The following is a 24,013-nucleotide window of genomic DNA, read 5'->3' as shown; positions in this document are numbered from 1 at the left end:
CACTTTACCTCAGCGGAGGCAGCGCGATGCAAATCAACCAAGCTGACAACAGATCAGATCCGGAAACTTTAGCAGAAAAACCAAATATATCTACTCGCTTTTTTAACCCACAATGGCTGAAGAAGAGGACAACTCGCTGTCGCATGTAGGTAAGCCTATTCTCAAGAACAAATGAAAAATATTTGTTTACTTTTATTTTCAACAAATAGTTCATTTTGTGAACGTCTTGTTGTTTTTCTTTTATTAAACTGACATTTTGTAATTTAGCGTAAAATCTTGTTAAAGATTGCATATTCTTGGTGGACTTCATAAAACTTTGTGGACAAATGATTTTAAATTTCCTTTTATTTTTAAGTGTTTGCAGTATCACGTATAGTGGCAAGTTGTAATTGCTGATGCAGATTTATTGATGTGTAATTGCTCCGGAAAATAGCCTGTGTTGTAGACGATTAAGGTGATGCCACGCCCAGTACTGCGTGCGTGTGCTTTTGTAAATGATATCTCCAGCCGTTGTGTCATAAATTGTGGTATTACGAGGGATATTTGTTCAAGTCGGACTAAGCAGGACTTCACTGAAGGCCTAGGTGTGAAATGCACGGACCGCCACTGAGTTATATCTCATTTTCCGTATCGCTTATTCCTCATTAGGGTCGCGGGGGTTGCTGGAGCCTATCTCAGCTGTCTTCGGGCATGAGGCGGGGGACACCCTGAATTGGTTGCCAGCCAATCGCAGGGCACACTAAGACATACAACAGTCACACTCACGCCTAGTGACAATTTAGAGTGTTTATTTAGTTTCTTGTGTCGTGTTTCATTTGCCCGTGAATGTTCGTGGCGGGTTGAACTGTGCGCCCTTGCAAGCGCACCGCGTGTTCTGCCGAGTCTCCGCGTATGATGCGTTCAGGGACATCATGTAAATAACATTGAACTTGTGTTGTATTCTCTTTTTCTGTTAATAACCACTATACGATCACACGTTGTTCATTATGTTTTGTTACCTACAATGTTTTGCATATTGAGAACAAGCTGGAGGAGATTAATGTTAATCACAAGATGAAACCCATGCGACGTCACCCATCCCTTCTGCCATACTGTGTTGCAGAAATAAAAGAAATAAAAAGACACATCCACGCGTCTGGTCTCATTAATACGGCAGCATCGTGAAGATGAAGACAGTCACTGTTGTGACACCCGTCACACATATATATATATATATATCATTTTCCGTACCGCTTATTCCTCATTAGGGTCGCGGGGGTTGCTGGTGCCTATCTCAGCTGTCTTCGGGCACGAGGCGGGGGACACCCTGAATTGGTTGCCAGCCAATCACAGGGCACACAAAGACATACAACAGTCACTGTCACACTCACATCTAGGGACAATTTGGAGTGGTCAATCTGCCTGCCATGCATGTTTTTGGAGTGTGGGAGGAAACCGGAGGACCCGGAGAAAACCCACGCGGGTCCGGCGAGAACATGCAAACTCCACACAGGGAGGCCGGACCGGGACGCGAACCGCTGCACTGTGAAGCCGGTGTGCTAACCACTCGACTACCGGGCTGCCCTTATATATATATATATATATATATATATATATATATATATATATATATATATATATATATATATAAACTGAAGCTGTCTTTCAGTATTTTAATTCTTACTGCAATTTTTTATTTTTATCTCAGACTATAGATGTATTTTATATTATAGATATATTTTCTAACAAAACGTTCAGGGGGCTCTCTGAGTTCTTCACATGCCCTAAAATGGTAAACAAACAAATATAGCTGCATGTGGTTGAAGTGAAGTACAACTTTATTGTCACAGTTGTACATCACTCGTCTCGACATTAAGCTTTACATTTCTAAATGACTGGAATTTTGAATTTTAACCTCTTTTTTTTCAAACATAAACAAAAGGTGCAGAGTTCCCATCGTCAGCATCATGTCTGAAAATACAAGTACTGTAAATAAACTTGATTTCCAAATATATCCCTCTAACATTAAAATATAACTCTTGCTCGGCGCCGATGTCCACACCTCCAATGTACCTGCAGAGAGAGAGAGAGAGAGAGAGAGAGAGAGAGAGAGAGAGAGAGAGAGAGAGAGAGAGAGAGAGAGAGAGAGAGAGAGAGAGAGAGAGAGAGAGAGAGAGAGAGAGAGAGAGAGAGAGAGAGAGAGAGAGAGAGAGAGAGAGAGAGAGAGAGAGAGAGAGAGAGAGAGAGAGAGAGAGAGAGAGAGAGAGAGAGAGAGAGAGAGAGAGAGAGAGAGAGAGAGAGAGAGAGAGAGAGAGACGAGTTACATTGCACTCCACCCACATTTATGTGTGTCCCATGTGAAGGAGAGGTGAGAGCTAAATGAGCTAAATGGTGCTAATCTGCATGCTGCACTCTGACAACACTACACGACACATCGGACGAGTCAATCCTGCTACTCCTCTGGTAGGTGGCAGACACGCCCTCACTCACACGCTCTTGTTTGTCATTTTAAAATTTTAAGTCAAACTTCGGGTGTAGCCGTTTTATCCCGTTTTACCACCACCAGCAGTTAGTGAGTCAGCCAGTGAGTGGTTTGTTGGCTTACCGGTGTCACATGGCCGCCCGTATGTCAAAGACGACTTGTTGAAGAGTTGAACTCGAACACGGTTTATAAAGTATTTATTTGTTTGTGTGTTTGCAATGACAGGGTGGCAAATGAAAATCTGCCCAAACGTGTGATCCTTCACACGTTTCACACGCTACCTTCACACGGAAGGCCGTTGGGCCAAAACAGTACAGGCAAGGAAGGAGTTAATGTGGTCTCTAACAGACAGCTGACACGATTCCATATAAATCACTCGAGACCCCCTTCTATTTATTGCAGCCTAACAGACGGTGGATAATGGTCCACATCAGCGACACATCAACTATTTAACCTCCGGTGTAGTTACCGGCCGGGATGGGGGCGCTTTACTAGCGTCTCACCCCTGTTTACCTCAATTATTTAATACTGTACGTAAAATCTTTATCGGTGTTTTTTTAATTTTTGTAGTGGGATATGGCAGCATCTGTAGCCCCGCTTCAGTTGGGGGGCCAAGAGGGGGGTCAAGAGATACCTGAATTTGTTGTCATTTTTATCTGGTTGGATTCGGAGGTTGTGAGAAAATGAAAACATACAAGAAACGAATTTGGCAGAACGTGGTAGGCGGGGGCGAGTGAGGCCGAAAAGACAAAAAGCGGGCCGCTCAGTTTCGTTATGCTAGTGTTGTGGTTTGGGGTTTGTGTGTTGCCCTTCCTTACTTGTGGCCGTCTGTTTGGTTTGACTTGAAGTTTTCGATGCAAATGCCATCACTGCATTTCATTTCACGAGAAGAGAATGTTGAAGCCACGTATGACGTTTCAAAAAGAGGAAGTGAGCGTGTGTTGATCATGGAAGAAAACAGCACTCTTCCTCTTTTTAACACAATCACTTAAGTAGAAACATATTCATTCGTATTACCGAGCTCTTATCCTAAATGTCTACCTACAGCTTTCCCACTATTCATGCTACCGAGGACAAAAGTGTCTTGCTGCATGGCAAGCATGGCCACCTGTTTCAAAGAGTTTTGGGACATCTATTTTCATGAGCCATCACACAAAAACGGTATTATGTCAGAGACAAGAAATGTAAAGTGAAAAAAACAAGCACATTCCAGTTTCTTGGACAGTGTTTCCTGACCACTAGATTCTTTTGTTCTTATTTTGAGTTAAAAAGAAAGGAATTATCAACACCGGTTGATCGATTATCACATTTTTAAATTTCGCCCAGCTGCACATTATTTTGCAGTTTATTTTGAACAGAGACTAATACTCTGAGAGTTGATTTTATTTGACATTTTTGTTGATTTTTTACAAATGAATTGTAACTCAGGGTGAGTTATTTATTTTGTTTTCATTTTTTTTTAATAAATGAGAGCCGTTGAGGAAAGAGCAACCACAACTGATTGTGGAGACGTGTTTATTCCAACGACTAACAAGTGGATCTAACTCAAACAGAAAATGCAGCGAAATATATGGAACATAAACCCGCCCCCTCCTGTGCACCTGCTCGGTGAGATGCCTGGTCCTAGTAAAATATGACATTAGTTTAGTAGACATTTTATGCCTAGAAGGGAGTACGTAGGTGTATCTCTATCGGTTCACACTCAAGAGTGTTGGTATTTTTTCTGGGTGGAAAAAAATGGCATCAAACAACTTTCTTATTTTTATGTCTGTCACAATATATCACTGGGACAGATTGATGAACAAGGGTACTTTATTTGCATTGGATGTTCATTTCAACAAGGACAATTTATCATGACATTAGTCAATAATTTTTGTTAAGAAATAGATAAACAAAGTGTTTTATTGTTTTTAACCCTCCTGACCTTTTGAGCTGGCCAGTCTGTTTGATTTACAAATCACTAACGTTTTAAATTCTCACTTTTTTTCCACAGAAGTCTATATAACTGGGGAAATCATGACTTCCCACGTGAAGCTCAGGAAGGACAAGGTTGGCGTGGTGGACTATGACACACAAATTAAGGGTAAAACACAAAACTATTTTTGGGGGCTTGACATGGCCAGTAAAATGAGTCTCTTGACTTGACAGAGATAGTGACATGGCACACTGTAAAACCCAACAAGTTGAAAGTACTCAATTTTTTTACAGTGCATAATACTGTTGTGTTTCAACATTTTAACGTCTGTATAAATCGTGGGGGTGGGGGACGAAATTACGAATTACGAAATTCCATTACGAAAATAGTGTCTCTTTATTGCTGGTGAGTATGTAATTTGTCACTGTTGCAAAGCGTGGTGTCCTGTAGTTTTATTTGATTCCTCTTGTCCTGTGTAAGAGGTTCGCTGTCAGCTGGTGGACCAACTGAAAGTTATGGATGTGCAGTTGGAGCAGAAGAGCCAACATTTACATGACTTTGCTGACTACCTGCGTCGACGAAGCGAGATCGAGAGCGAGTACTCTCGATCCCTGGACAAACTGGCCGAGAGATTCACCAACCGCATCAAAAGGTAGCTTCTTAGTGCCGTTTTGTCACTCACTATTGGGGTATAAATTCACATTAACACTTATGGACAATTTCAATTCTTCAATGTTTTTTGAACTTTGAGAGGAAAAGAGAACTCGAGCACTGAAAGAGCAAGCAAACCCCACACAGGAAGCCCGGCACTCATATTCGAACCTGGAATCTCAGAACTGTGAAATGCTCTTGGTATACGTTTGTTCACCATGCCGCCTCAACCAGGAACGGATGGTTAAAGAAGATGTAATAAAAATATTTTAAAATTTTATTATTGGTATTATTGAGGAAAATGTTTCTTCAGCCGTCATCCGTACTTCTTTGAAGGTGCCGGACGTTTCGAGCGAAATGTCCGACACTTTCAAAGAAGTACAGATGACGGCTGAAGAAACCTATTCCTCGATGGATCACTCTTGTACAACTGAGAACCCACACAGACATATTGTTATTATTATTATTATTATTTTTAATAGTTAAGATAGCAACTGGTGTTGGTGTATGGATAGTGTACCCAGAGAAGACTATACGTGTACTCTATCCGTTATTTTGGTTACAGGAAAGAGGCAAGCAATCACTCTGTGGCCCAAATGTGGTTAGCCTTGCTGTCACACACACGACAAGAAAGTAAAGATCACAACCAGCTGAGTGACAACTGCTCCACTTTCCTCATCCAGCCTCTCTACCATTGCCTGGAGTACACACAGAGGCTGGCCAAGAAGGTACTCAATGTGTGTGTGCGCGTCTATGTGTGTGTTTAAAGCATCACAGAGCAGCATCACCGATTTTAGATAAGGAGATTACTTCGTAGAAGAGGGCCTAAGAGGGACAAATGAGTACGAAGTTGGAGTCAAGTCAACTTTGACCTTTCCTGTGATTTGTTTAGTCTGCCTGTTTCTCTGTTTTAACTGTGATGCATTAATTTAGATTCTCTTGAGATCTAAATATACAGGGAGCAGAGGAATGATGGTTCGTCACTCCACAATATTGGCCAAAATGAAAACATACATTGATGACAGAATGAAAAGAAAATCAAAACAACAAAATATTTTGTCACATTCCGTCAATTTCTGTCATGCCCAGAGGGGCCACAATGTATCTGACAGCCAAACAGAACTGCCATTCATTGAGACGTCTCAATTCCTTACAGCTTATCAACACTGCAGTAATATTAGTCAGTAGGTGTGAATGTGAGTTGAAATTCTCATGTAATTATTTTATATGTGCACGCCTGCTGGGTTTTGTTTGAAAGATATGTTAGTTGTACCCGGCCATTTGAGAATGTATTTAATATCCTTTAAAGCAGGGGTCGGGAACCTATGGCTCGCGAGCCATATATGGCTCTTTTGAGACGAGTAAAAATAAATGACGATTACGCTCCACCTTGAATGCACCGGAGGATTCGCGATTCTAATTTGCAATGAAACAGTCGACTATCAGTGATATTTTAACAACCCTCGTGCTAACGTTAGCATCAATATACTTCTGCGAGAAGTATATTGCAGATAGCAAGTGTGGAAGCTAATGAGCCGTGTGCAGGCTCGCTCGCAGTAACGTCGCCTATGGACCCGGCAAGTTGACTTTCATTCCGATCGTTTGGCTGGATTTTTACCAATCATGGCGAACGGAAAACCATTCATGTTAACGGTGAGTACTATCACAAAGTTATTTTAAATAACACATTCTGACATTTTGTTGAAAAGTGGCAGCGCGCGCGCGCACGCGCGCGCGTGTGTGTGTGTGTGTGTGTGTGTGTGTGTGCGCGCACGTGTGTGTGCGTGTGTGTGTGTGCGTGCGTGTGTGCGTGTGTGTGTGTGGCTTTCCCTGAAAAACATTTCTAAATATTTTACTCCTATAGTTCTCTTAGTCAAAAAGGTTCCCGACCCCTACTCTAAAGAAATTTGTCGTACATGACAAATCCCTATTAGTTGGCCCTTGTAGTGTGGCATTGTAATTTACGAGTAAGAAGGAATTGCTTACTATTGTAATAGGCTGAATCTAGGAAAACACATGACTGTTGTCGTTCTCCTAGTGTGGTCAATCATTCTATCAAAGACAGGGGATGGGCTATTTGACGCCTTTGTATCTTATGTTTAAATCCTGGAAGGGCTTTCCATAATTATTTTATTTGATTTGCAGAGTAAAGACATATGCACTCAGCTGCAGGACGGCCTGCTTAAGGTGACCACAGAGCTTCAAACTGTACGTGAGAAACCCATAAACTCAAAGCAATTTTGCATTTATTGAGAAAAGCAATGAGTCGTGTGCTCTGGTGCAGGCATGGCGGACATATTCCAACTATCATGCCGACTACCTGATTGCGGACGGGAAGTTAAAGGAGGCGGAGAAACAGGAGGAAAAGCACAAGCAGAATGCAAAGAAACTGGAAAGGCTCATTGAGAAGGTAAACACCTGCCCAAAGGGTAATCCACCCCCAGCGTTGATATTGTGGTAATCGGGTATTAGTTGACAAGGACAGATAGAAAATATATGTTGCGGGACAGAGAGAAAAATCAGTTTCAAGGTGAAGAAAATAAGGTTGAAATTTAATAGAAGCTATAAAAAAATGTTGATTAAAATCGTCAGTCGTTGAAGCCTTATCACAAACGTCACTATTCCCAATCCAAGCTGGTAATATCGCCATAACACCCACGTCAGCATCAAGGGTCAAAGTGAACTGTATAGCTTGGGGAAATTGAACTGAAGGCCCATGAAAGTGATCAAGCGTAACATGGGAGCGATATCAGAGCATTACAGCGTGCATCATACGTCTGTTTTCCTCACGCTTGCAGTGCGCCACTTGTTCATGATCTGCTTTTCCATGAAAACGAACACTGGATGAAAGTCATTGTTCCCGCAACAGCACAAATAGGGAAAACGGATGCGTGAAAGTGATGATTTTTCTTCCTGTGAACTTGTAGAGGCAAGGAAAAGCCCAAGACATTTACTTGAAGTGCACAAAGGCCAGAAATGATTACCTGCTCAATTTGGCTGCTGCCAACGCTTCCATGAACAAGTACTACCTCCAAGACATCCCGACTCTCATAGATGTGGGTTTGAGCTTCTAAACTTTGCCTTCCTTTCAACTCTGAACTCTTGTGAAACACAGTACTTTTTTTACACATTTTTTTTCAATATGCATCTTCAAAGCAAAATGGAGACGGCTAGCTTTAGTCGTTGTGTTGCTCTCCAAATGATGTTGTGGTAAAAGCATGTGACAGGTCTTTGACGTGCCGTACCCCCCCAACCTACAGTGCACGGATGCGGGCTACTACTTATCTTTGGTTCGAGTGATGCAGGCTTATTTGAACAGTCGCCAACAGCTCCAGCACAATATGAATTCGCGTCTACAACATCTCCAGTGCTCGGTCTCAGTGCTGGACAAGGGCCGGGATCGAGATGCCCTCCTGCAGGACCACCATGTCACCTTCTGTTTGCCTCTTCGCTTTCTTTACCAGCCCCATGATGGAGACCAGGTGGGTGTCTTGTTCTCTTGATTTTCTCTACATTCGTCCTCTTTTTCTTCTCATTCGGTTGGCCTTGCAGCTTTCTGAAATTAGCGCAGAGAGTGAGATGAGATGTGAGCTGGAGACCAGATTCAAACAGATCCAGACCAGGTTGAAAGCGGTTGCAGAGGAAACACGGGAGGTAATGCGTCACTGTCTGTCTCCTCCAGGCCTCCACTCCTGCCCCTCACTTGTAAATGTCCACTTTTGTCTTCCTCTTTGCCCACTACCAGTTTAAGCATCAGTTGGCCGATATCGCCACTTAGCCTCTAAGCCAGGCATGTCAATCAGAGGCCAAATCATAGTTATCGTTTCCTTCAGATTTAGTATGACTACAAATCCAAATTGTAGCATCGCCTCATATTACATAAACACAACAAAACTGGTAAATAACTAATTATGAATTCAGGCATCAGTAATAATTGTTGAAATTACATATTTTTCAAAAGGGGATTAGGAACCAAAAAAATCTTGCAGTATTTTAGCATTACAAAATGGAAAGATTATTTGCAATTTGGGCATTTTAACAAAAACATGATCCACATAATTTTCTTGCATCATATAAAATGATGTGGTGGACCAGATCGAACCCCCACACCTTGAATTTGACACCCGTGCTCTAAGCAACGATGTGCAATTGGCAGCCATGACCATGTTCTTAAGTATCTGCTTGACTCATTTTTCGGGGTAAAAAAATAACCCATATCTCTTCCATCAATGAATTTTTTGCAGAGTGGATGCTGTTCGAGTCTGTTCGACATAGGAAGAATCGTGCTGAATTGTAAAATACCATGGCCAAAACACTCACAGGCAATAGTGAAAATGACTCCATAGACAATTTCAACATTCTCTTCAATCTCCTATTGAATTTCTTCCACTCAGTGCAGCCATTTCCAAACGTACAAAATGGCCGGTTTCATTACTCTCATTTAACCCTCACATTATGTTTAGGGGTCAATTTTACCTGTTTCCATTTTTGTGTTGACTAAAGCACTGGATACACTTTGCTTTTCCTTTCTTCAAAACAGTTCCATTGGGATAGAAAATACTGCATGTTGTCTCTATTTCCAAGTATGTTTATAACATTTTAGAAACAGTTGTTGCTGATGTCACTTAATGGGTAAAAATGACCCATAACATCTCATCTCATCTCATCTCATTTTCCGTACCGCTTATTCCTCATTAGCGTCGCGAGGGTTGCTGGAGCCTATCTCAGCTGTCTTCGGGCACGAGGCGGGGGACACCCTGAATTGGTTGCCAGCCAATCGCAGGGCACACAAAGACGTACAACAGTCACTCTCACACTCACACCTAGGGACAATTTGGAGTGGTCAATCTGCCTGCCATGCATGTTTTTGGAGTGTGGGAGGAAACCGGAGGACCCGGAGAAAACCCACGCGGGTCCGGGGAGAACATGCAAACACAGGGAGGCCGGACCGGGACGCGAACCGGCGACCTCTGCACTGTGAAGCCGGTGTGCTAACCACTCGACTATCGGGCCGCTCCGACCCACAACATAATCAACATAATTTTTTTCAATATAATATGAAGTTTAAAGCTTTTCATTCCTTTCACTTGAATGCAAGGCTTCTGGGAATTTGAGCGGCATGTCCAAAATGTTGCTTTTGCTCAACTGCTGCAGGCAAACAAGAGCATGTCAGTTGCCCAGTCATCTTTGTTGGAAACTATGGCCGACATGGACTTAGAGTCTAACAGCAGCCAGGAGGAGAGCACAGAGACCCTGTTAGCCCGGCCCAGTGTGGCTCGCCGCAGAGCCAACCAGCAAGAAATGGAGAACTTCTACCTTACTGTGAGTTTTTTTTAAATATGCTGTAAAGTGAGACAAAGTTGTTAATTTGTCAATTGCTTTCAAGTTCTACATGTTTTAATGCCGCTCCCAATTGGAAGAAATGATGTTGGTCTTCATTTTCTGTTGTGAAAATATCGGTCGTAATGTGGTCGTTAACACACTGTCTTGAATGACCCGAGTACCCCCTTTAGGATTCACAAAAATGGTCACCAACTCCATTCCTCCTATCTTTCATGTTTTCGATATTTTCCTCCTCCAACATACCTGCTTCGAATGTAAAGGGTCATTATCGAGCTTATGCATAGCTTGCTGATGAACTGAGCATTAGAATCACATGTTGGAGGGAAACAGCTAAACCATTCAGGATAGAGACCCTAGAGGAACAGAGTTGGACACCCCTGATTCACACAATTTGACAATTGACAATTTCAGTTAGATGCGCTACACCCACTGATGGGCTCACTGAATAACAATGGCTGCTTTGTCTTCCAGAGAGTTAAAGAATTCCTGATTGGTACCTCTTTGGAGTCCAAGCTGCAAGCCAAACACGACCTGCTAAAAGTTGCTGTGGAAAAAGGTAGCACAAATGTATCTTTGGCATTTCAAACGATGACTTGTATGAGAACTTAATTATTTTTTTAATTTCACCATATTATAGGCCAAGCATCAAATAGACAGCCGCCAAGGCAAGTCAGCCACAAGTTTTGTTGTACTTATGTATTTATAATTTACTCCTTCCCTTGTGCTGTAAATTTAAACTTTTAAAACAGACTTAGGTATATTCCATTAAAAAAATATTATTAAGAACATAGTAGTAGTTTAGCATTAACATGTTTACACTATGACATTTAATCTAACGAAAGTCTGCCAACATAATGCTAACCTAATGTGGAAAGCCATAGATGGCCTGACTGAATGGTTACATCAGTCACTTCATTAGGTACACCCAGCATAGGTATCATCTTGCTGACACTGACAACATATTATCCTTTTTTTACTTTTGAGGATATGCAAGTGGATAAGTTGTTCATTGAATTTACTTTGATATTGATGGGGATAAAGGGAAGTTTCCATTGTATAAAAATGTGCAGCTGATGTTATTTCCATTTGAATGATCCAGAAAGGATACAAATGTGGGATATGACTGGACTGTATATACTTGCACATTTGCATTCATGTTGCTGTGAACGAGATAAGGGATTACTTGTTTTGTTTGTCATTCCAGACACAATGAAAAGTCTACACGTGTTCGAAAAATTCCCTCTGGTAGCAGTTTGTTGCACAACCACAAACTTTTTAATGGTGACATGCTGGCCTTCATGCAGGTAATGAAAATTGGCAATTAAATAAAATTGATCCATTATAGAAATGACACTGCTACATTAGCGGATGGTCAATGTACAACTTGTGTAACAGCGGAACTGTGCTGCCCCCTCAAAATAACTAAACCCACAGCTATTTATGCCTTAGCTGCCATCAACAAAAGTCACTACACCTTTAACTGAAAATGTCCAAATGTGGCCTAAGTGCCCTTTTTTTCGTCCTCAGTGTCTTATGGCAACTTTGTATTGCACAGTCTCAAGTATGCAAATTTCCCCATTGTGTGACGAATAAAGGTTTTCTGATTCTTATGAATGGGGCGCAGGGATGTCAAATTTGGTGTTATTGCTCTCATATTTATTCGGGTCACAGGAAGTTTAACAATGGCAGAACTTATCCCGACACACAACAACCTTCTGCTTTTCGATTGGTTGAGCAGACAACAGTGTTTTTTCCGAGATTGTGTTTTAGAACCCCCAAAATATATTCTTAACTTAAATTTGTTGCTGCATTCGAGAACATTGCTAAAGACTGCATTTTCCCACAAATAACTGATATGCCCCCACACTGAAAAATCTAAAACACTTCGTTTCAATTAATGATTGCCGAACTAAGGATACACTTAAATCCCCACCGTATGTCCACATGTATTATTTTGTGTTCCTCCATATGTCGAGCAGGCCTCAGGTCAACAGATTCCACTTGTGGTGGAAAGTTGCATTCGCTTCATCAATCTCAACGGTGAGCCGGTTGACTGTCTATTGGGAGACTCTAACGCGTACGCTCAGTGTCTTTCAAGACGAATTGTCATTGTCTCTATTCCACAGGCCTCCACCATGAAGGCATATTTCGGGTGCCGGGTTCCCAGGTGGAAGTCAACAATTTGAGGGATGCGTTTGAACGAGGTAGGTTTTCTACTGTGTCATGTTAATAAGGCTGCAGTCCTAACATAAACAGATTTTTTTTTTTAAATTTAGACAAACATTTTTTAGCTGTCACTTATTTGAAAAATCGTCGCTACTGGGGTTGGGGAAAGTTCCTAAGTTGTCAATGATGATTGCTTTTCTAACCTTCGCTTTTCTAACTCTTCTGCTTGCTCCCATGTTGTTAGTGTAAGAAGTGTGTTTAAACCAGCGTCACTTTTTTGTTTCCTAACTGACATCAAAAAAACGTTTCATAGCATCTAAAATACCCAAAACACGCAGTATGATATTTTTAGTCAAATGCAAAACACCAAGAAAAATGACTTAAAGTGTCTAAAAAGTACTTCAATTTGAAACGGGAAGTGGCCAGTTTCAGAAGGTCCCCCCCTCATGTTCGTGGTGTCACGGCAAGACGTCTTGCCTTGCTCGAGAATCAAAACAATGGCTTCAGATTCGGAGAATATGCTTTCTTGTTACTCATCCAGTTATGAATATGATTCAAATAGTTCTGAAGAAGAAAGCATACGTGTTTACAATCGATTAAAAAATTTATTCCGTGTCATTTTGAGGGGGGAAATGTAGCACCGAAAAGAGGCAGAAGAGGGCGACAAAGCTCCGTGGAAAGCTCTGTGGAAACGGGCTGATTAATTCCTTACAATTTTTGTCAGTGAATATCAAATAGATGCTCGGTGCCACACACAAGGATTCACCATCGCGTTATTTATGCGTTTTCCTTCTAATTTCACCATCAACACGGATCAACACGAAGTTTTCAGACCAAACAAATAATTGCAAAATGCATTGAGGTGATGCAAGGTATGTCCTTTCTCGCTGAGGGGCGTTCCTTCGGTGATGTAGGGTGAGGACTCGTCACCAACTCAAAAACAAGACTTGGAATATTCAGCTCAAGTCTTAAAACGTGAAATATAGCTATATGCGATGGAATCTTTGTAAAATACTCTCAGTAGAAGTTATTTGAAGCCATTTTACAAATTATGGACACGACTTGTCCGGAGACGTCAGTTGTCCTTTAAAGGACAACTGATGCCTCCGGACAAGTTGTGTCCATAATTTTTAAAATCACTTCAAATGACTTCTACTGAACGTATTTTACAAAGATTCCACTGCATATAGCTATATTTTACGTTTTAAGACTTGTGCTGAATATTCAGGAAGTCTTGTTTTTGAGTTGGTCACGATTCCTGACGTCACGTCACGGAAGGAACGCCCCTGACTGAGAAAGGACACACAATGCATTTTGCGGTACTTTGTTTGGTCTGAAAACTTCGTGTTGATCCGTGTTGATGGCGAAATTAGAAGGAAAACACATTAATAACGCAATGGTGAATCGTTGTGTGTTGCACTGAGACAACTAGTTGATATTCGCTGACACAAAATTCCAAGCAGACAAATATAGCCCATTTCCAACGGAGCACTGGCGCCATCTTCTGCATTTTATATTATCAGCCTGCGTGTTTTGGGTATTTTAGATGCGATAAAACGTTTTTCTGATGTCAGTTAGGAAACAAAAAATTGTGTCAGTTGTCCTTTAACCTCCAAATAATGAAGTTGAATTCATAACTGTCCTTGTACACAATGGACCTCATTAGTGGTAACTGCGTAGGAATAATAATAATAATAATACATTTCATTTATAAGCGCCTATCAAAACTCTCAAGGACACTTGAATGTTCGCACAAGTTGAACATGTACGCATAATCACTGCTGCACTCACTAAGATGCTCAAAAAATATAAACAAATAAACCACTCATAAATATAGCATAGCAAAAATATTTTAATAATGCCGGTCTGACTCATTTCACAAGCAAGCCAGCGGCGACATGTGCAGGGTCGCAACTCGAAATGTTAAGAAATGCTATTTTGTAGCGGGTAGACTTGATCGATGCAAAAACCTTGAAAACCAGAAAATGCAATCCCTTTGCTGGCTTTTGCGGGTTGCTGTCACTCATTCACTGACAACTTCGGTGACACAGGATTATGCCGTTTTTGTGCAATAAGTCACATAAACACACTTGAACCACAAAAAAAGTGAAAGTGATGGGGGTGGTCCTTCACAACTATTTAGGACATTTGTCAACTCATGACTAAATCCTCACTATGTTTTTCTTGTCCAATTATTATTAGCGTTTATATAAATTGCTTCTGGAGTTTCGATATGTTGTGTATGTGCATATTGGGCAAAAGTTTACTTTTTTTTCTTAATTTGGTGGCATTTTTTCAAAAGCTTATTCGTGGGAATGCATGGTGTGTGATAATTTTGAATTTATTGCAAGCGTTTGCATACAAATTGTTGCGTACGCACAAGCGTAGGTACGTAAACGTGATGTCTGGAATATCCAGTTAAGACACAGTGTTATTGTTTTGGCTCACCCTGTAGGAGAAGACCCTTTGGCCGAACACGAATCTGACCTGGATTCTGTTGCTGGAGTGCTGAAGCTGTATTTTAGAGATTTGAAGAATCCTCTCTTTCCCGTAGACAGCCTCAGTCGCCTGCTCGAGTATGCCTGTGAGTGTTGTCATTGTCATCATCTTGTGTTTGGAGCAATGCTCTGTCCAAGATGTGTGTGTGTGAGAGACCAGTTGTGCACTGATCTCACCCTCTCACCGCACACAGGGAAAGGATGGCGCACGTCCCAAAATAGTGATAAATGAAGATATTCATATGTCAATTGTCTACTTGACCACGATGCTGAGTGTGTAGATATGTGAACACTATGTCAATGGCCGCCAGTCATACTTAATTAGTTGATTTTTGACCCAACAAAAATATAACAGTAATATAACATGATAAATGTTGAACTTGGGCTAATGGGTTTATTTTGATCGTTCGTCCCTGGTTCATTGCTTCCACGGGTGTTGATGGCAGAGGATGGTTAAATCATCAGGGAGCCAGGTGTTTAAGAGAAAGTTGGTTTAATCTTGAAGACAGTGAGGGAGGTCAGCAGAGAGAGAGAGAGAGAGAGAGAGAGAGAGAGAGAGAGAGAGAGAGAGAGAGAGAGAGAGAGAGAGAGAGAGAGAGAGAGAGAGAGAGAGAGAGAGAGAGAGAGAGAGAGAGAGAGAGAGAGAGAGAGAGAGAGAGAGAGAGAGAGAGAGAGAGAGAGAGAGAGAGAGAGAGAGAGAGAGAGAGAGAGAGGACTGCGGGAGTATTTATGAGGCGCACAGTGTGTGACGCGATAGGATGTGACGTAATGTAGATGTGATATCATGTAAGGGAAGGCAGGATATGACGTATCAGGAAGTCCAAAATGTAAATAAAGATTCTAACGCGATGTTTACAGATGTTTGCATGGCGAATTACCCCAACATGGGCCAATACTTTGGTTATTTTAATCATAAATAACCCAACGTTTTGACCCAACAAAAGCAATTCAAAAATTGAATTAATGAAATCACCCAACTATTTTTTGGGGGGTGTAATGTCCTACTTCACAATGCATTTACTCATTTGCTACCTTCGCTTCAATTTCTCCCGTTGTACTCATTCAGAATGACTTTTCTCCGTCAGACATAAAAAATGATGGCGAAAGAGCTGAGCAGCTGAAAAGTGTCATCTTGTCCTTCCCCGAGCCGCTCATCATTGTCATGAGATACCTCTTTGCTTTTCTTCATCAGTGAGTGCAAACCCACCTGCCACACTGCCTTTTAATTTCATGTAGAGAAAAGATAACCCATTGTAATGTTGTGTGTTCAAATTCTGATTTGCCCGGCATTCCCAGCGTGTCGCAGTACAGCGACGAGAACATGATGCAGCCGTACAACCTGGCAGTGTGCTTCGGTCCCAGCTTGGTCAGAGGGACTCGCGAGCAGGACCAGGACCAGCATCAGGACCAGCACGACGCCGTCTCCATGCAGCCACAGATCAACGCCATGGTCAAGAGTTTTATCCTCCAGCACGAGAGCATCTTCCCTGATCAGAGTGAGGTGCCAGGTCCCGTGTACGAGAAATGCATGACACTGGAACAAGATGACGGGTAAGAGAAAATCAGTCAATCAAATTTCACATTACTCTGCGCCCCTTCGGCTTTTTTTGGGGGGAGGGATGTCCTACTTGTTCCGCGTTTCAATTTGAACATACAGTACATTATGAATTTTTACGATCATGACGCATCATGACAAGGGGGCACAAGCCAGTGTCTTATTGTGCCGGTCCCAAGCCCGGATAAATACAGAGGGTTGTGTCAGGAAGGGCATCCGACGTAAACATTTTTGCCAAAACAAATATGCGAATTAAACCTCTGAATCCCATTGGTACTGTTGACCTCCAGGGTGCCAGTGGAAAATTTACTACTTTTCGTCGAAGAAAGAGAGGAGGAGGGCGGGGGAGGAACTGAGAGGAATGGAATGCCAAGAGTATAGAACTAAGAGTAGGAACTTTGAATGTAGGAACAATGACAGGTAAAGGGCTGGTTGACATGATGCAGAGAAGGAAGGTAGACATACTGTGTGTCCAGGAGACCAGGTGGAAAGGGAGCAAGGCTAGAAGCTTAGGGTCAGGGTTTAAGTTGTTCTATCATGGTGAAGATAAAAAGAGAAATTGAGTTGGGGTTATCTTAAAAGAGGCGCTTGTTAGGAATGTCTTAAAAGTAAAAAGAGTATCAGATAGAATGATGAGTCTGAAACTAGAAATTGAAGGCGTGGTGTTCAATGTTGTTTGTGGGTAAGCCCCACAAGTAGGATGTGAGCTGGCGGAGAAGGAGAAATTTTGTTTGGACTTTGATGAAGTCATACAGAACATCCCGAGAAGTGAGAGGGTTGTAATTGGTGGAGACTTCAATGGACATGTTGGCGCAGGAAACAAAGATGATGAGGAGGTGATGGGCAGCTTTGGACTCCAGATGAGGAACGCTGAATGACAGATGGTAGTTGACTTTCCGAAGAGAATGGAAATGACTATTGTGAATACTTTCTTTCAGAAGAGACAGGAACATAGGGTGACATATAAGAGTGGAAGCAGAAATACACAGGTAGACTACATTTTGTGTCAACGGCACCATCTAAAGGAAATCAGTGACTCCACTGTGAGACTAATAAAGGCATATCCAATCCAATCCAAAGTAGTGGTTGGTGAGAGTGTAGCCAGACAGCATAGGTTGGTGGTGTGTAGGATGACGCTGGTAGTGAGGAAGATGAAGAAACCAAAGGCCGAAGTGAGGACAAAATGGTGGAAGTTGAAAAAGGAAGAGTGTTGCATGACATTTAGGAAGGAGGTAAGACAAGCACTGGGTGGGCAAGGGGTCCTTCCAGGTGACTGGCAAACTACAGCGAACATAATCAGAGACACAGGTCGGAAAGTACTTGGTGTATCGAGTGGAAGAAAGGAAGATAAGGAAACTTGGTGGTGGAATGGGGAGGTGCAGGAATGTATACAGAGAAAGAGGTTAGCAAAGAAGAAGTGGGACACTGAGAGGACGGACGAGAGTAGACAGCAGTACAAGGAGATGCAGCGCACGGTTAAAGTAAAGGTGGCAAAGGCCAAACAAGAGGCCTATGATGACTTGTATGATCGGCTGGACAGCAAGGAAGGTGAGACTGATCTTTACAGGCTGGCGAGACAGAGAGACAAAGATGGTAAGGACCTACTCCAGGTTCGGGTGATTAAGGATAGAGATGGCAATGTATTAACAGGTGCCAATTGTGTGATGGCGAGATGGAAAGAGTACTTTGAAGAATTGATGAATGAGGAAAATGAGAAGGAACAAAGAGTAGAAGACGTGACTGTTGTGGACCAAGACGTAGCAAACATTAGCAAGGATGAAGTGAGGAGGGCGCTGAAGAGGATGAAGGGGGGAAAGGCACTCGGGTCTGATGATTTATCAATCGAGGTATGGAAGTGTCTTGGAGAGGTGGCGGTGGTGTTCCTGACTGGGTTATTCAACAAGATCTTAAGATGGTGAACAGATGCCTGAAGCATGGAGACGAAGTGTACTCGTGCCCATTTTTCAGAACAAAGGAGATGTGCAGAGTTGTACTAACTACAGAGGAATAAAGTTGATGAGCCATGCAATGAAATTCTGGGAAAGAGTAGTTGAAGCAAGACTAAGAGCAGAAGTGAACATTTGTGAGCAGCAGTATGGCTTCATGCCAAAAAAAGAGTACAACAGATGCAGTGTTTGCTTTAAGAATGCTAATAGAGAAGTACAGAGAAGGTCAGAAGGAATTGCATTGTCTTTGTAGATCTGGAGAAAGCGGACGTGCCCAGAGAAGAGCTGTGGTATTGCATGAGGAAGTCTGGAGTGACAGAAAAGTTTGTCAGAGCGGTGCAAGACATGTATCATGACTAAGACAGTTGTGAGGTGTGACGGAGGAACTTAAGTTGGAGGTGGGACTCCACCAGGGATCAGCTCTAAGTCCCTTCTTATTTTCTATGGTGATGGACAGGCTGACAGACGATGTTAGACAAGAATCTCCTTGGACCATGATGTTTGCAGATGACATTGTGATCTGTAGCGAGAATGGGAAACAGGTGGCGGAGAAACTAGAGATGTGGAGATATGTCCTGGAAAGGAGAGGAATGAAGATCAGTCGCAGCAAGACGGAATACATGTGTGTGAATGAGAGGGATCCAAGTGCAAGAGTGATGCTACAGGGAGAAGAAATAAAGAAGGTGGAGGACTTTAAGTACTTGGGGTCAACTGTCCAGAGCAATGGAGAGTGTGGAAAAGAGATGAAGAATCGTGTCCATGCAGGCTGGAGCGGCTGGAGAAAAATGTCAGGTGTGATGTGTGATAGGAGGGTTTCAGCTCAGATGAAAGGAAAGTGTATAAAACAGTGGTGAGACCAGCCATGATGTTTGGACTGGAGACAGTGCCACTGAAGAAAAGACAGGAAGTAGAGCTGGGGGTAGCAGAGCTGAAGATGTTGAGGTTTTCTTTGGGAGTGACCAGGTTGGATAGGATCAGGATTGAGTACATTAGAGGGACTACTCATATTAGAGGCTTTGCAGAGAAAGTCAGAGAGGGCAGACTGAGATGGTTTGGACATGTCCAGAGAAGAGAGAGTGACTATATTGGGAGAACGATGCTGAGCCTTGAACTGCCAGGCAGGAGACCGAGAGGAAGACCGAAGAGGAGGTTAATGGATGTGGTCAAAGAGGACATGAAGGTAGCTGGTGTGAGAGAAGAGGATGCACAAAACCGGGATAGATGGAGGACATTGATTTGCTGTGGCGAACCCTGAACCCCTGGCACCTTCGCAAGAAAAACCAAAACCTGAACAAATTCGGGAATGGTGCTCCACGTCGTGCTTTTCAATTCCCGAATCAAGTTGGGAATTGCAGTGAATGAGTTAATAATATAATTAAAGGCAATCGATATTTATTTGAAAACATCGATCATGTTAATGATTTTTCACAATAATTGCTAAATATCAATTTACAGGACTTTATTTCTATAAATCTCTGCCACTGTTCACATTTTGCTTCTTTTCTACACAGTGAGCCAAATGCGGAGGAAGGGGATGGCGATGCAGAGGGGATTGGTGAGCTCACTTTTTTCCCCTTTGATTAGAAGCGCAAATAAATGACAGGTCATCTCCAACCACAATTACCTAATGCATATTTTCCCCCACACACCTTAAAGGACAACCGACGTCACTTTTTTGTTTTTTAACTGACATCAGAAAAACGTTTTATAGCATCTAAAATACCCAAAACACGCAGTATATTTTTAGTCAAATGCAAAACACCAATAAAAATGACTTAAAGTGTCCAAAATCTGCAAAAAATTGAGCTGCGAATTGGGCATTTTCAGAAAGTCCTGCCCCCAGTTCGTGACGTCACGCCAAGACGTCTAGCATTGCTCATGAATCAAAACAATTGCTTCAGATTCGGATAATATGCTTTCTTGTTACACATCCAGTTATGAATATAATTCAAAAAGTTCTGAAGAGGAAAGCATACATGTTTGCAATCGATTAAAGAATTTATTTGTGACATTTTGAGGCAACATTGGGGGGAAATCTCTCACCAAAAAAAAGAGTCACAAAATGGTGACCTCCTGTGGCCACCTCCGTTTCCACAGCCTGATAAATTCCTTATATGGCGCTTGGACGCCCTCTTCTGGCCTTCTTGCGGCTTTTGGCTGCAACACGAGGTCCCCAGACCAAACAAGTACAGCAAAATACATTGACGTGATGGAAGGACCGCTAGAATGCGTCTTTTTTTATGGTCAGGGTCGGTCCTTTAGTGACGTCACGTACGTCACCAACTCAAAAACAAGACTTCCTGAATATTCAGCGCGAGTCTTAAAACGTAAAATATAGCTATATGCGGTGGAATCTTTGTAAAATACGCTCAGTAGAGGTCATTTGAAGCAATTTTACAAATTATAGACACAACTTGTCCGGAGACGTCGGTTGTCCTTTAAAAAACAAACGTTTTAACTATGTTGTCAATGGATGAAAAGGTTTCTTCAGCTGTCATCTGTACTTTGCTGACGAAGTTTCTTGGATAAGAAGCGAAACGTCCGACACCTTCAAAGAAGTACAGATGACGGCTGAAGAAACCTTTTCATCGATGGACCACTCCTGTACTACTGAGAGCTTACACAGACGTATGTTGTCAATGGTTATCCAAGTGTATACATCTTGCTAATAAAAGTTAGTGAAGCAGGAAGACATTTTGTGACACAGAAGGTGAAGCGGGACACCCGGTCAATCGCAGTAACTCAGCTACAGGAGCCCTTCAGAAAAACAGCAGATCTTCCAAAGGTGACAAGAGTGGATCGGCGGACCACCGCAGGTCCGCATCGGGACCAGCTAGCGTCCCTACGGGTGGGGCAAAGGTCATCCTCCAGATTCCCACCGGGCCCCAATGCCGGCCAAGGAGGATCCATTCTCCTGGTTTTGCACGTAGAGAGTGAGTACCAACCTCTCAATGGATTCATGCTGGGCTGTCAAACTCGGTTTCATCTTAGTTTCAAGTAATGCCTGGAAGCAAGGAAATATATGATCACCTCATCATGACATTATATTTCATCACATGTATAGTAAACCAGTCCAGACCCTCGTGAAGATAAATGGATGAATGGAGTAGATGTACTTTATTTTCTTTATCAGGCAACATGAAATAACGTGATGGGTGGGATTTAAGTTTGACACTCAAGAATTAATTGTTCAATAAATCAGAATCTTCACGCACCATTTTTTTCCCTCCTCCAGACAGATGAACGCCTCCCCTGAGGATCTCATCAAAGTGGACGAGGTTTGTGGTCCTCCTCCTTTGTCTTCCTGAATGGACGATTTCCAAATGCTGTTACGCCTTTTCACGAGGCAAGAGCTTCATTTGTTCCCCGTACCAGGCTCAGAACGAACAACCAAATCTTATTTCCCAAATGAAATAAATGGAAATGACATCCATCCGTTCCCCAGATGCTATTTGTTCACCCGTCTTCTGTGTGTTTGCATTGTGAACCTACAGTAAATAGACTTTTCGAAGTCACAAATTGCTTATAATGAGCTGATATTAATTGGGTTCACTGCTACAATACAATGCTTGTAACCCCCCCTCTAATTTTTACATTATTTATTTTTGCCTGCAAGTCAAAGCAAAAAGTTGACCGAACGATTGTCTGGTATCTTGAGAAACTTCTAAGTCGGGGTTGCTTGTCAAGAAGGCACAACTGAATTCACTGCGTCTATTCATAAACACCTTAGCTTGGTGCGTTATTGGGTGAGAGACATGTCCATTGTCTTAACAGTGCCTAATGCCTGTTTGACCGATTTGAGGTCTTGAACTCAATGAAGTGTAAATCCTACAAGATTCTCTACTCCTTTTGCAGGATGTATGTCGGCAGATGGACTCAGTCTTCAAGGAGCTCATCTCAAAGCATACCCTGCAAGAGCATCCATCTTGCTCCTCTTCTTCTTTTGCAAGCGCCCCAAAGAAATAGCGGCTGTGAGAGGGGAGCCTCCAGAATGCGCGCACTTGACTAAAAAATGAAATCAGAAAATATTAATGCTGTGAAAATGAAAAAATAACATCATTTGAATTGTTGAAAGCCCAATAACATATATCAAGCCATGAAAGCTTGAACAATTTCCCATATTCAATCAATCCCGCACCACCAAACAATTCTTCACCCAAATTAGAAATATTTCACATCCTCTCTGCCCCACTGGTTTCCTGACCTGTTTAAACCATTCCAATACTTTCAAGTCTCACATTCTACACTTCAACAATTGAATTGATTCCACAGCACGTAAGTTTGTTTTCAGCAATTGCCCAGTTCTTGAGCCTGCAGTGCAATGTTTTATGTCTCCAAGAGTCAAATATCTCTTTTAAACGATATTTGACACAAAAGGACTCGTTCTGCACTTGCTTTGCATTAGTGGCAATGTATTTACATACACGTTTAATCTAAAAAATATTTGAAAAGTTGTTTGTTTGATGAAAATACAACTTGTCTATCAAAGGTATCCACTATCGTTCCAAAAGGAAGTATCTCGTACTGCATCTCTCAGTGTAATTGTTTATTTGTCATTTTCACTGAATAAAAATATTTTCCATGTAGAGGGATTCCTGAATTTGGAACCACGTTGGAACGCTACCCTACGCTCAGTTAGAGTTAAGTCATCATGACAGTCAATGTGTGCATAAAAAAAGAAAAAAAAACAATTAAAGTCTTGAATATTAAGTGCTCCCATCTAGCGGACGCAGACGTGAAATGTAAATTCGCTCGCAGTTAGTCTGCATTTTGATCAAAAATAGAATAATAAAACGGAACTTCACCTGAAAAAATATCTATCCATCCATTCTCCGTACCGCTTATTCCTCATTAGGGTCGCGGGGGGGGCTAGAACATATCTCAGCTGTCTTCGGGCACGAGGCGGGGGACACCCTGAATATGTCATTATTTAAACGGAATTCACCTTTTGTTTGGCCCAGCGGGATAAACATTTATTCAGCTCAACGACGATCAACTATAGTGTTGCACTGATCTGATATAAGACCATATATTGTCCTAAAACATACAGACACCCGAAATCGTCTCTTTGTGGCGATTCTTATTGGAAAACTGAGTGACTGACCATATTGTCAAAGGGGGTTCTGATTTCAAGGGTCCAGTAAACTTTCCTGGAGCAATAGGACTCGTTTTTGACATATGAATAATATAAAAACCTAGTAAAAAAATCTATTTTCACCAAACGAATACTTGTTTTTATTGGTTTGGAAAATTAATAAAATGTAGCTGGTTAAACAAGTGATTATTACGCACACACACACACTGAAATTTTATTCAATAAAGTTGCGTTTATTAAGCATTTCATGTATAGGATTATACAGTACATGTAAAATATTACATTTAAAGTAATTACAAATCACTTTAAAATATATAATTAGCTAAATTACTTTCAAAATTCTTATTCATTCAATAAAAAGCAGACATTTTCCAAAATGCGCA

General features: G+C 41.8%; 1 protein-coding gene across 2 annotated transcripts; it reads left to right on the top strand.

Moving 5' to 3' along the window:
- Window positions 1-2,360: 2,360 nt before the first annotated feature.
- LOC148903249 (SLIT-ROBO Rho GTPase-activating protein 3-like) lies at window positions 2,361-23,315 on the top strand. 2 transcript variants are annotated; one of them, XM_088998601.1, is made up of 23 exons: window positions 2,361-2,442; window positions 4,455-4,544; window positions 4,857-5,028; window positions 5,593-5,755; window positions 7,173-7,235; window positions 7,312-7,437; window positions 7,955-8,083; window positions 8,288-8,509; window positions 8,580-8,681; window positions 10,182-10,349; window positions 10,842-10,926; window positions 11,008-11,035; window positions 11,575-11,674; window positions 12,350-12,410; window positions 12,497-12,574; window positions 14,992-15,120; window positions 16,120-16,225; window positions 16,331-16,585; window positions 20,047-20,090; window positions 21,017-21,163; window positions 21,243-21,468; window positions 21,771-21,881; window positions 22,391-23,315. In XM_088998601.1, the coding sequence occupies exons 2-22, from the start codon at window positions 4,478-4,480 to the stop codon at window positions 21,841-21,843; spliced, it is 2,544 nt and encodes an 847-aa protein (XP_088854727.1). In that variant the 5' UTR covers window positions 2,361-2,442; window positions 4,455-4,477; the 3' UTR covers window positions 21,844-21,881; window positions 22,391-23,315. The 2 variants fall into 2 exon arrangements, with proteins under 2 accessions (XP_088854727.1, XP_088854719.1); XM_088998593.1 differs by having other exon boundaries at window positions 21,771-21,813; window positions 22,391-23,311.
- Window positions 23,316-24,013: the final 698 nt, after the last annotated feature.

This window comes from Hippocampus bargibanti, linkage group LG01 (genome assembly GCF_051943395.1).
Source record: "Hippocampus bargibanti isolate YZ-2025 linkage group LG01, ASM5194339v1, whole genome shotgun sequence".
Lineage (NCBI taxonomy): Eukaryota > Metazoa > Chordata > Actinopteri > Syngnathiformes > Syngnathidae > Hippocampus > Hippocampus bargibanti.
The sequence above is the reverse complement of the archived record's forward strand: the minus strand, read 5'-3'. Positions and strand labels throughout refer to the sequence as shown.

Coding starts and splice junctions, on each gene's coding strand:
- LOC148903249 (XM_088998593.1), top strand. CDS start 4,478: ATGACTTCCCACGTGAAGCTCAGGAAGGACAAGGTTGGCGTGGTGGAC. Junction 5,029..5,592: donor TTCACCAACCGCATCAAAAG/GTAGCTTCTTAG, acceptor TTTTGGTTACAG/GAAAGAGGCAAGCAATCACT. Junction 11,036..11,574: donor TCAAATAGACAGCCGCCAAG/GCAAGTCAGCCA, acceptor TTGTCATTCCAG/ACACAATGAAAAGTCTACAC.